The 13,643-nt window shown below is 32.8% G+C and overlaps 1 protein-coding gene across 13 annotated transcripts in view; it reads right to left on the bottom strand.

Annotated features, from left to right (window-relative positions):
- The window catches only part of LOC111047567 (neural proliferation differentiation and control protein 1), a 27,347-nt gene extending 13,704 nt beyond the window's left edge, over positions 1 to 13,643 (bottom strand). For 3 of the 13 annotated variants that reach the window (XM_039430479.1, XM_039430481.1, XM_039430484.1), the window contains exons 1-4: positions 13,417 to 13,627; positions 6,648 to 6,806; positions 1,305 to 1,724; positions 197 to 263 (exon numbers count right to left, since the gene is read on the bottom strand). In XM_039430479.1, the coding sequence (XP_039286413.1) occupies positions 197 to 263; positions 1,305 to 1,724; positions 6,648 to 6,806; positions 13,417 to 13,504 (734 nt within the window). In that variant the 5' untranslated portion in view covers positions 13,505 to 13,627. Of the gene's footprint in view, positions 1 to 196; positions 264 to 1,304; positions 1,725 to 6,647; positions 6,807 to 13,416 lie in introns of all 13 variants that reach the window. The other 10 variants (XM_039430490.1, XM_039430491.1, XM_039430483.1 and 7 more) reach the window with 9 other exon arrangements.

The following is a 13,643-nucleotide window of genomic DNA, read 5'->3' as shown; positions in this document are numbered from 1 at the left end:
AGTCATAGCATAGACAGAAGCATAATTTTATTCTTGTAATTTTGTGGGAGGCTAAAAATGTCTCCTCCATTGAACATATTTTCATAATAAGGCTAACTAATGTAATTTTAATAATAAGAAATATGATAAACTTAACACAGGAAGTTCCCAACTGATAAAAAAAGAATAAAGATTGCAAATAGAGTAGGCTACTCACCGGTACCATCCAAAGCCGATTATGGCAATAATTACAACTGCGGCCGCGCTGCAACCAGCCACTGTTGCTGCAAACACAAATCAGTGGCATCAGATTGGATGAATAATAAAACTGTCTATCCAATACACCTATTGAAAGTTGAATTTAAATTTGCAGTTTCATATTAATTGTATTATTCTTATACAGTAGGGTATTTTCAAACTTGGAAACATAAACTGTACCTTTAATTCAATTTATTGTTATATGATGTAATATTTACCGTGGGCCTACCGTATTGTATAATATAGAAAAGCAGTACAAGTGTCAAATTCTACCATATACAAACAGAAAATCACAATAAATTTCGAAGCCTGTTTTATATAATATTATGAATTTAATCATTTATTTAATCATGCATTTCAGCAATTCGATTACTGTTCTGTATTCCAAAATTCAAATTGTTCAAAATTCTCATTGAAACTCAAATTCAAAACGGAAATTAAAATTTAGAATATATCCAAATTGATTAAAAATCAGAATGCCTATTTATAATTCTGTTTTCCTGAGTTCAATTCGGTATACGTTGAAGTATCTAAGCATTAAAAATGGGAATCTCAAGAATATATGATTTTCAATTGGGAATAGCAAGGAGTTTAAGTTTGAGTATTATAAAGGTTTCAGCTTCAACAGTTTTAAAGAAAAGTTACACTTCAAACAAATGCAAAAACATTGAAAGGGTTACCCTTTTCAAAGGAAATTTACACTTTTAACGAATGCAAAAAAATGGAGAATCTTGAAGATGTGGTATGACAAGTTGATCCCTAGTTTTCCGTTGCAGGGGCGGGTGGAAATTGAAAAAAGCCTACTGCGCATGCCTGTCTGCTGTATTCCTAATTATACTGTGCCGGTCTAATGTGGTCTCTTTAGTGGGTTAGTTGATTCAAGTAGCTGGATACAATTCAGTTGGCTTTGACCGTTGAGAGCTGGAGTTTAATAAAATAATGTTTTTGCTATGCATAATAGCGCCTTGATTGATGTTGTGTCGTTGATGTTGGATCAACTCGTGAAACCACTACTGAACATAAGTGTTTCAACAGTTTTATTGCTAATCGCAGTGAATAACACTCACCCATGAAGATCATATCCTCCCGGGTAGCTTCAAAATCCCCGACAGGCGTCTTGATGACTTGAACCTTGGAGATCGGCACTGAGGTTGGAGCCAGGTGTAACGCCGAATGTCGGTCAAAGCCCGGCTGCGTCCGCTCCACGGCGACACCCCACTGCGGCTGCACGGCCGCTCCACTGCGGCTCAACTGCTGCTCCACGGCCGCTTCATTGCGGCTCCACTGCGGCTCCATGGCCGCTCCATTGCGGTTGGCGTCATCCTGCGTCTCAGCTTCAGGCGCTCTGCCTACGTCCGGCAAATTAGCAATCACCTGCTGCTGTGGTCCACCATTGTCCTGGTAGGGCCTTCGCATCGATGATTTGTTTTCTCTGTTCAATGTCGAAGACCGCTTCAACGTATCTTCGTTCTCATAACGGTCACCTACTGGACAAAAATCGAAAATTTAGTAAAATGAATTCGTCATAAATGTACAGTTGCCATTAATGAAAACTTCCACGAATGTTGTCATGAATAAATAGTTGATGTTGCTTTCCATGACGAAACACTATTTAATAGCTTTGTTGTAGTTCAGACACTGTGATACTTGTAAATATTTGAAAAAAGCACTCACTTATTTGGAGTATTGAGGAATGCATTTCACTCCTGAGGAGGAGCTTCATCAGGTGGAATGTATTCCTCAATACTCCAAGAAAAGTAATTGTTTTTTTCAAATATTTACAAGTATCACAGTGTCTGAACTACAACAAAGTTAATAAATAGTTGTTATAAGTGCGATGTCACAACCATAAATTAATAGCTGCAATCAATGAAAAATCATTATTGAATCACAGGTCATAAATAAGAATTTGCTATAGAAAAAAAGTTGACATAAATGAATAGTTGTTATTGTGAATGAATAGTCATGAATTAATAAGTGGTGCATGATAATGTCACAAAATTGTCTCGTGTACAGAAGACGAAATTGATATAGAAAAATGGCAGATGTTTGGATAAATTGATAGATGATTAATTAAGATTTTGATAAGATGGGATTTTCCAAAATAATATATGGTACAGATGGAAATCTGTAACGTATATTCGTCGAAATCTGAAACTAAAATAAGATTTTCTTTTAATAATAGTTATAATATATGGTAATTATTGTCTAATGACTAAAATATGAGTATTCTATAATTGTCAACAGTCTATAATGAAAGTAATATAGGAAGGAATTGAGTGGGCTACTAGAATAGAGAATAGAGTAGACACGAATATTATTGTTTGATGTCTGAAAAATTTGAATACTGAAAACAGTATAAGCTCTGGATGAAAAATATTATTACTGGGATCACGTCAATATGAATATAGTAGATGAGGTAAGCCCGTAAATTAATAGAAACAGAATATTCCAACAAGTGACGCCATAGAACAATGTCACACAGAATAATGGAGTATGATTACTAAATAAACTCACGATGAAAAAATAAATTAAACGAAGTAACGATGAAAAAATTGAGCCATAGATGAATAGAGTGAATAAAATCTTTCTTACAAAGGATGTATTTCCAATGTAAATCAATGAGATGAAAACCAGGTCGATGAAGCTTCTTTACATCAAGTGAAAATGTCTTGAATGAGGATTAGTAATGTCAAGTGTATAATACGAGATTGAATCAGAGCTCCACAAAAGGAGAGTAATTTCAGTGATTCACTGTCATACAAGCTAATTGAATGTGATTCAAGAGGTATTTGAAATGTTTGATGGTTTTTCAATGATTACCTGAATATTTATTGAACAAACAAAACTATTTTATTTTCAAATAATGCATTCCCACACTTTTTGAAGACGATGATTCTGAATGGAAGCTAAATGGTTCAATCTACTTCTGAGGCTACGATACGATTGCAAAATGCACACAATTGATGTGCTAATAACAAAGAGAAAATTAGAATAGGAGAATAATTAATTACCATTGAAACAAAATTAAATGAACACACTTGAGAGGAGACGCAAATTGAAATAATTCGAAGTGAATATTTGATACTTATGGGCATAATAAAACTGCATAGATGAGATTAGACTAGATTGAAAATCTAAAAAGTGATATAAGAAAGGAGCATAGTATCAGAGATATTTATTAGATTGGGTACGGTACTTGAATATATAAATAGGAATTATATGACTTTCGCTTTATTTTTACGGTTTATTTTGTAGATTACGATTTTCAGATACAGTATATTTTTTTATTTTATGCGTTGAACTTCTATTATTTTATACCATGGTTGATAATTGTTCGTTGTTGTCTGTCGATTTACTCATAGAATTTATGGTCAGCGAATGAGCCATACTTATTTTTTACATGAGAATAATATATTCTAAATAACATATTTATACTAATTTTATCATCATTCCAGTTAGTGCAAGAGTGCGAGGCAAATTTTAAAGTAAATCTTGGTTGGTGATGATAGAGCAGATGAAGGCTAATGAGTTAAATAGGTCACTCATCATAGCCTGGCTATATAGCCTGTCACTTATTACAGTATTATTCAAGTACAGACCGTATCATTCATGTTTTACGATAAGGCCGATTGCATGTAAAACACGCTTATTAGTCTGCATGGTCATTCATTCATTTTGTGGTGTCGATTCATACGTTCAAATAATTCAAGTTGAAACTTATAAGTTAGTGTTGAGAATTTAGTAAATTCAAAACACTAATATGCAAATTCAAAACATTGATTGCAAATTCAAAACACTAATTGCAAATAATTCTTGGTTGCAGACTACACACAAACGACACTTGTTTGTTAAGTTTATATGTAAAAATAAATATTTGGGCACAATTCAAACAGATTGCTGTCATTGTTCTCTTGTTATTTCTGAATCGTTCATAAATTTCATATTTAAAAATAAATTCGTATCTTTCTCCGAGGTACAGTGACTGGCTCGTGTTCTTCCAACTGGGACAATAATAGTTATTATATATCTAGAGTGAAAAGTACTGTTTTTTTCCCTGAGGGAAAAGTTTGAAGCCCGAGGCGAAGCCGAGGGCAACAATTTTCCTGTGGAAGAAAAAACATTTTCCACTCGTGATATACACACCATTTTTCCTCCACCTACATTTTTATAAAAACTGCAAATAAAATAATATTTAAAAAACTTACGTGACCAGTCCAGTAACAATGTGTTACAACATAGCCTAGAAAGTAAACAGATGGGAGTAATCACAATAATTCACCACCAACAGCGCTATACGCTATCTGTCGGCAAAAGTTGTAACACAATGGCCGGCTCATAACTACCTACATGTTTGCGTTCCAAATTTGAATAGTTGATGGGAAATATTTGTTGGCTAGTATTATGAATAACATGGAATATTAGAAAATATTTCTATTTTTTTTAGTATACTAATATGAAGTATGTAATAGGTAATTTTAGTAAACAAACATATATTTTATATGTTAATCAAATTTCTGTTCGAGGTATTTAATTTAGTTGGCTCAATGACTACTCTATTATGCTTCCTCATCTGAGCTTAGACCTTCTAACCTATTTCCAATGTAAGTTTTTAAAATAGAGATGCTTCCCATGTTATTTAAATGGAGTTACTTTTCCTCCCTAGGGAGTTTTCCGTTTTTTCATCCCGAGAGCGAAAAAGTTACACTCTAGTATTATGTTCCAGGGAGTAAAGTACTTTAGAGAGTAGGTGGAGGAAAAATAATTTGTATTTTCAATTAATAGAGTTTAATTCAAACCATACTGTACAGGCTGAATTATAGAATTACATAAATTTATTTACACAATTCCTGCATTGTTACCATCTAAAGAGGATAAGCATGGACATAAACTCGAATCTAAACAATTTTGAATCGTACCGGTAGCAGTTCAAAATAATGAGTTTTGAATCGTGGAAAACCGATGTATTAAGAAATTTATCAATATTATATATCTTATCAAATGCATCATTGACTTGACCGTCTTAAATAATTTCACAAGAGAGAGAAATAACTGAACGAAAGAACAGTTAGCCATGTACAAGGAAGTTAAAAGGAAACATTAAAATTTGATAACTATTAGGTAACTTACTTGACATTTAAAAAATAGTTTTGATAGTTTAAAGGCTTTACCATCCAACAATCCCGGATATTATTTTTTTATAAAGAAATGATAGAACAAATAGCACACACTCTGGTACATACAAAAGCAAAACAAACAAAACATGATATTATAAAACACACATATTAGTAATAACAATAAAATAACAGTATAATAGAAGTACATAAATTTCTATTGAAACCACGGCACTATGTATTCCGATAAACCGAATAAACCAAGTAGCTTGATATCTATTCAGAGTAATTGTCTATAAGAATGATTTGAAAGACAATTCGTTATTATAAATACCAAGATATAATGAAATTTTGTTCTGCACACAGATATACGTTATCAGGGTTCAACTGTGATAATAATTATAAAAAAAAATGCTTCATCAAAAACAAACCCAATGAAAAATGCATCACATTTTCAACACCAATAATACAACAAAATTCACAAACACACATATAGATGCATATATATATATATATATATATAATATATATATATATATATATATAATATATATATATATATATATATAATGTAAAAAAACAATAAAAGCATACACACACATTCATATACACATAAATAAATAAATATAGAGAAAGTAACAATATATAATTGAAAATTTGGTATCAGGGTTTAAGAAATTTGACACAAGTTGCAAAGATAATATGAGGAGAGAATGAGAGATTAAATATTTGAAAACAGGTTTCAAGTTAATTAGTTGTTAAAGGAAATCGAGTTGGAGTATAAAAATTGAGATAATTTGGAAGAGAAGAGAAACATAGTATACTTTGGAACCAGATCTCATGTTGGGCATTAGTAGCACAGATAACTGATTTGTCTTTTCTTGCAGTAAAAAACATCCACAAGAAAAAATTCAATATTTGGAAATCAACTGATCATTTTTTCCAGTAACAGAGAAATAAACATTGATTACTGGAAAAGAGGGTTTAAATTGCAAAGTACAAGTTGCAAAGGAAATTTACGAGAGGAAACAAACAATTAAAATTTGGATGGTTTCAGATTGCAAAGATAATTTGGGATACAAATATACATAGAATATTCGGAAACAAGTATAGAGTGTTGAGTAATCAAGATTCAAGTATAAAGCAGGCAGAGAGTATAGAATGTAAATATTATTTACGAATAAATGTAGAAATTACATAGAATGTGAATATTACTTAGAAATGAATTTAGATATTACATTGTATACTCTCTGATAGCAGGATGCAAGTTGCAAAGAAGGCAGACAAGTTACGCACTGGGAGGCAGATAGTAGTAGCGCGGGTCTGAGGGAGGCACGGCGAAGGTCTCATCGAGCCTTGGCGCGGGGAACTTGTAGGTGAAGAGAGGTCTCTGCCGTTGCAGCTCCAGCAAGCGCTCAGGGACCCCGCGGTTCAGCAAATACTGCCGCAGCAGCTCTGCAACATCAACCAATGCCAAAGCGATCGCCACACGTGCTCAACTAAACCAACACCCTATACTATCCCTATACAAACATCAAACTCCCTATACAGGCTAATAAGCTTACATCACCCTCTTAGCCCCGTATATGCACCATAATATTAGTTCAAACGTAGATAAATCATCAGCTGTAGGTTTGAACACAGGGTTCAACATTATTAAATGCGATTATAAATCTTCAATCGTAGACTGGCATTAGAGTTGAGGTCATAAATTAGCACCATCTACGTTTAACGCTAAACCACGTTTACTTGTAGATATGATTGCATTTATAAAAATGTGTTTCGTACGGGGTTTGAACGAAACAGCTGACATTTAAACCGGGTATCTGCATGAGGGCGTTAGATTATGCATTTGCATATTACTCTTTGGGTCTATATTAGATTATCAGAAAAGGATCATATCCTACCGTACATTTTGAAAGTTTGTATTATAAATTTAGAAAATATTAAATACTTGTTGAGCTTTTGTTATTGTACAGAATAAAATTGAAAATAGTTATTTGTACATATTGAGAGAGAAGTGTGTTTTTCTCTTTGAGATCCGCGCTTTGTGTCAAAAGTTATAAGTGTTCGAAATCTTGATCCTTGAGGTATGCTTGAGCGCGCCTCTCCACTAGGAAATACTGAAATGAAGTGCATCTAAGGGGTGATTCTCATAGAACATAATCTCATGAACTTCATTCATTGTGCAAAATACCACTGTGAGGACAATAAAGATGGTGATGATGGTTGAAGTTAAACATTAAGTGTTTTTCACAAAACAAGGAGCATTGTTGTCAGGTGTTCCTGGAAATCTATATGAGATAGAGCGCTCTACCTGTTCTCAGATTGTAGAGCACAAAATTACCCCCAGAGGGATTTTCAAATTTTACATCTAGATTGTAACAATCGGGATATATTGTTGATCAAATACCAAATATGATCGAAATTGATTTTTTTCTTAAAAATCACGTATTAAAAAAAATCATAACTTAGTACTCATTGGAGATAGAGATGTTCTCATTTCATTCACAATTTTATAATCATAAAATGGCAAGAGCAAATTGTTCTGTCCGATCACTGGATTTGGCGGAAATAACTGAAAACTGGAAAATTGACCGAAAAAATACGAGGTTTTTGGGCCACTCTGTTTCTAGCACAAGGAAATTTTGGCATGAAGAATTTGGTTCTGGACTCCTCTCATGTATCCAACTAATATATTAAAAAGTCAGAACTACAATATAAATTGAAATCACACCCCCTTTTTTATGTCTATATTGACTGGACTAGAGTTGTCTAGTAAGTTGACTAGATAGTCAAGTTAAAAATAAGCCTGTAAAGTTGATTGAAATGGTGCTTTATTGGAGACAAAATTTAAGCATTCTATCTTGTTATCTAATAATGACTAGGCCTTTTACAAAATCACTTTTTTAACAATTGAATGACTAATAAAATTCTACCCCATTCAATTCTATTTGTTATTTAATCAAAACCCCATTGCCCTATGAAATTTTCAAGGGAAAATCGAAATCGAAATAATAAGTGGCTTACTGATCACCAAAAAAACTTGAATGATAATATATGTTTGTTTTCTAGTGGAAATTGCATAAATCGCACCGAATTGAAGGTATATTTCTCAAAATTATTCGGGGAGGGGGTATTCCATGCCCCCCACACCCCCCAGTGTCACCCTCAAAGTTTAAGTGTTTTCTACTCAAATGTTATGATCCCCCCCGAAATATTTTTCTGGCTACGCCACTGGAATTACGTAGTCGATAGTGTGATACGGGCCTAATAGGGAATCAAATCTTTGATAAGAGTTATATATTCAAAGATCTTCTATAAAATATGTAGGCCTATTTGACAGTCTAATACACCTACAAATATAAAATTTGACCATATCATATAAATAGCCATGAACGTAGACACACATCGATGGATTTTAAATGAAAGAAGCTGAAACATCTACTTGTAAACACCTACATTTTTCTCGTAAATTGACGTAAACGAAAATGGTTTTGTTGGAAAACTAATCAATGGAAAAGAAAGTACTTTAATTTTTGACATTCTTTCTTTTTTTCCAAAGATAATCATTATTAATCAATAATTATTTTTAAATTTGAAAAAGTGAATAGAATAATATGAACTAAATATAATGTAGCACATAATATATCGAGAAAACGAGAAAAATGACGATTAAATAATATTTCCGATAATTGGTTTAATTAGCTCTTTTCCAATTAAAAGAAAATATAATTTACATCATCATAAATACGTAAACACAAACACCAATTCGCAACCCAATATATGGGCCACAAACCTTTGGAAAACAATTGTTGTATATGCTTTATATGTTTACCTTCTAACTAGTCGCGGTTTACTAAAAGTTGCGGTTTTTCATTTTTGGCTTACACGCATGTATCTTGGAAACACTGCAATTCAGCGTCATGAATAACTGAACAAAAATGAAGCTAGATAAATTTCCTACAAGTTTTGTACAGTAAAGTTTTGTGATATATCCTTTAGTTTTTGAGATATTCACTTTTAAAACAGTAAAATCTTTGAAAAGAAAGTTTTTCTTCCAACTTTTCGCACTTTCAGGGCTTATTACTCAACAACAATGCATAAAAAAATAAGTACTGAACGTCGGTTTGTATTGCATTTAATTCTCTTCAATTTTATGTATTATTTCACCATTTTTTGCTTTCCATAAATTGTTATAGCAGCTTTAGTGTTATAAAAAACCGGGATTAGATTGATATAAAAGACTAAATAAATATGAAATATTGACAAACAGAGAACATTCAATAAATTCTATTAAAATATTATTACTATTATACAACATATCAGCATGAGCTAAAAGAGAATAGGACTACGAAGCTGAGTACTGTAGATAGAAAAACAAGGAGACAATACTGCACACGTACCGTACGTTGCTTTTGAGAAGCCTAGGCCTACCTAGGCCTACTTTATATTCAGAAGCATTCGCAGTGTAGAGTATCTAATTAATAGTCTATTTATACTCATGTCAATATTTACAGCCTCCACAGATGAACACATTTTCTAGTGTTTCCATAAAGGTTGCCTGATCTATTTGTCTAGTAGGCATCTGGATGAATGAATTTCTCTGTCAAGGTATTCCACAACAAAGTTCAAAAGCACAGGTGCAAGCAAACCTTCTATCTGATTCTTCTCTGATGAGTTTTTAGACAAATATTTCTAACAATCCAAGCACAATTTTTTAAAAGTGATGCAAAAGTTTTTGAAGGAATACTGGGAGTATCAGTGATTCACTTTCAAAGAGAAGGTTAAACGTTTGTTCAATCTTTAATTCATTGGCAATCCTTATTTTGATTTTCATTTATTTTGAAAGTGCTTTCACCATGGTATTCACATTCACAGCAGGTTGAAATCATAATATTCATATCAGTTTTCAAGTCGAATTAGTCAACTATTAATTTCTTCGTAAAGTAATAAAAGAGGAAGATACAAAAAACCGAAATATATTATAAGGAAAGATTTTCTCGTTCAATCTTGTATCCTATATGTAGTTTTTCCCAAAAGAGCAAATTCTAATAGACTACGGTAGGCCTACTAATAATAAACCGTAGGGAAGTATACCGTATCAACAATTTTAATTTGCTTTATAAGGAATTTCAGTTGGTTCTCTATAAGCCGTAAGTTAATGATGAATCCTTCCCCAGGCCATCTTGGAGATTCAAGAAGTTTAGGGAAGCTTCATGAACTGTTTTCTAATAAAATAATTTCAATTCAACTTGACAATCAAAACGGGGTTCAAGACACTACTCTATAACTGTAGAGAATAATAATTATTCAATTATGGCTGTCTATATAAATAATATTGATGATGATGATGACTATACCTCAATATATAGAGCCGATGAGCTAATAATTGAATAATGAAAATTATATTGTTTGATAATAGAGATAATTTGCGTTCTGATACAGACTATGTTTACGTCTATTGGGAATAAATAACGCTAATATCTTCTGATTTAATTTGGCTCAAGTTGAGTACTAGCTAGCACATATTAGTTTTACAATGATCACAACTGCAGTAGTTTATTGATCTGTCGTGAAAAATCAAGCACTTGAAATGAATATATCTTTGAACTCGGAGTTTTCAAGGTTGAAACTCACATATAGTTCTCCCATTACATTTGAATATTAATTGAAATTATATTTTGAAAGAAATACAATACTAAACAATATTGACAGGATAGATTAATTGAAGAGAAGATTATATGAAAAAAGAAAAATAATAAATAGAAGGGTTATTGACAGCTTCTCATTTTACTTCTCATGAATAGCCTAACTGTAGTAGTAACTAAATTTTGATAATTTTAAAAATCGGTTTTTGTAATTTATTTTAATATTTTGAAGGATGCATTGAGAAAAATAAATCAACGCTTTCTTCAATTCTGCGTGAATGTGGAAACAGACTTTCGAAATCTAGATTGCAAAACAAAAACTGTAAATAGGGCCTTCAAGGATTGCTAAGGAAATTGCTGATAATGGACTTGGAACGACTAGTAACTCTAGATATCTAATCTGAACATGACCGGAAGTGGAAATTATTTGGTTAACTGATTAAACTGTTTCCCATTAGTTCAAACAGAAGTAATTAGCTGACAACTATATTATCGTGCTTCATAGCGCGATGAAGGATTGATAAACTTTATAGTTACTATGATAAAAAGCATAACATATACTTCCATACGTTTATTGCGAATGCTTGGCGATTATCAAATTAAAGAGTTTTTTATTTCAGAGTTGATGAAGAGGTTAAATAAATCCACGTCAAGTATAAAAAATACTATATAATTTCATCACTTTAATCACAATGAAGCGAAGAAATAAGCTTCTGGATAATGAAATGCTATAATATTTCAAGATTTTATCCGGTTTGAGCCACATGAGTGGGAAAAATCGTAAACGAAACTGGACTGTCGAAGAGACGAAGACGGTGTTAATCAGGTAGCCTATCCTACCCCTTCACCGTCCAACGAAATCTCTCCTTCGATAGAGGAATATGTTGTCTACCACTCCTACATTTATGCTTTTGTACAACGAGGAAAATAATAATTCTTATAAACAGGCTATCATACTTTTCGCAAAATCCAATACAATTCCAGTCTGATAAAATTATATTCGAATGACTTTTTGTTGGTGGGGGAGTCCTCTAAGGGAAATAAATGTGATAATGTTAAATAATATTGAACTATGTGCCATGTTTGCGAGGTTTATTTCGGACTAACTAGGTCTACAGTTTTTCATTTGGTCTTCAATAAATATGTCTCGATATGAATTTATATGCATTATTATTAGAAAGTTCATGTATATTTCACAAATAACGAACGTACTTAATCCTATTTCGATTTACGCCAATAAGGGATTGGAAGATGGAGAAAAGTAAACTAATACCGAACTGAACTAAAAATGATGGCCCCATTTTAATGATCGCCATTAATTAAATCAGGCAGAAATCTATGGACGGACACAAATATATTCCGGATAGTATAAGTTCTATGAATACTGCCAATGTTCTTAGATACTTTATGAATGACAACAAAGGGTTTAAATTAAGGACTAAATGTTTTTTGTGTGGTTAAAGAATCAAACTTAAGCCTCTCTATCACGAAATGTATTTTAAAACGTCTTCAATAGGATTTGTCAGAAAATGGGATAAACTTATTAGTTGTTAAAAATAAACTACGTTCTCAAACATTTCAGAAAGGCTTACATTATGAATCAGTTGTCAAGTGGTAAGATGAAAGTATTGAACAGTGATCTTGGAGAACATATTGAATATGCAACGACAAATCTTTATCACGGATAGGCTTCTTGATTCATCAATATATCAAGTATGTTCACAAATATTCTAGGAACAAAAACAGGTTCATATGATGAACTAGTTGTCATTCAGAGAACTCAGATGTTGTCAACATCATCCTCCACCATGATCATGAGGTGTTTTCCGGAACATTTTCCAATGAGAGATTCCCTGTCTACACTTATCGGTCCATTAAAATAAACTTTGCTCATGAATATTCTAGGAACAATAATACAAATTTTACAATGAACTAATTGTCACGTTGAGTGATGACAATATCGAACAGTAGGTCGCGGGGTGTAGGCTATTTTAAACGTCTTCAATATGTTTTCACAGAAATCCATCAAGGATAGGCTCTGCTTGTCAGTTAATACAAATTAACAATGTTCACGTGTATATTCCAAAAGTAATTACTCAAAATTCACGACTTGAAATAGGTGGGCTAGTTCAGTGATGTCAATATTGAAATCTCAGTTGTCTACAATGATCGCGGTTGTATTGAAAGAGCCGTCTTCAATATGCTTTTACATAAAATTTATCATGAAAATACTATGCTCGAAGGTTTATTGAAAATAACAAATCATACAAATATTGTAGGAAGAACAACACGAATTTTCCACCATAAACTTGTTGTCATTTATGTTGTGCGATGTAAATATTGAAATTGAAACCGTAGTGCAACAGTGTGACAGATTGTGTGAACCAGTGTGGTGATTAGTCAGAATCTCTTACCAGTTTCGTAATCGGCGTCTCCAGTGGAAGCTTCGGCCAGAAAGTTAACAGACACAATCACCATTAACAAGTGGAGGCCGACTCCCATGTTTGGAACGTGGCTTTTTCGGCTCACTTTTCACTCGGCACGACACAGTGGCTGCTATTCGGCCATTTTGCCCGAGATCGATAACAGCACATAAGGCTGGCTGGCAGCAGGCTCATCCGAGTGGCACTCGCTCATGCCC

This window comes from Nilaparvata lugens, chromosome 6, assembly GCF_014356525.2.
Source record: "Nilaparvata lugens isolate BPH chromosome 6, ASM1435652v1, whole genome shotgun sequence".
Classification (NCBI taxonomy): Eukaryota; Metazoa; Arthropoda; class Insecta; order Hemiptera; family Delphacidae; genus Nilaparvata; species Nilaparvata lugens.
This window is presented reverse-complemented; position numbering and strand designations above follow the sequence as displayed.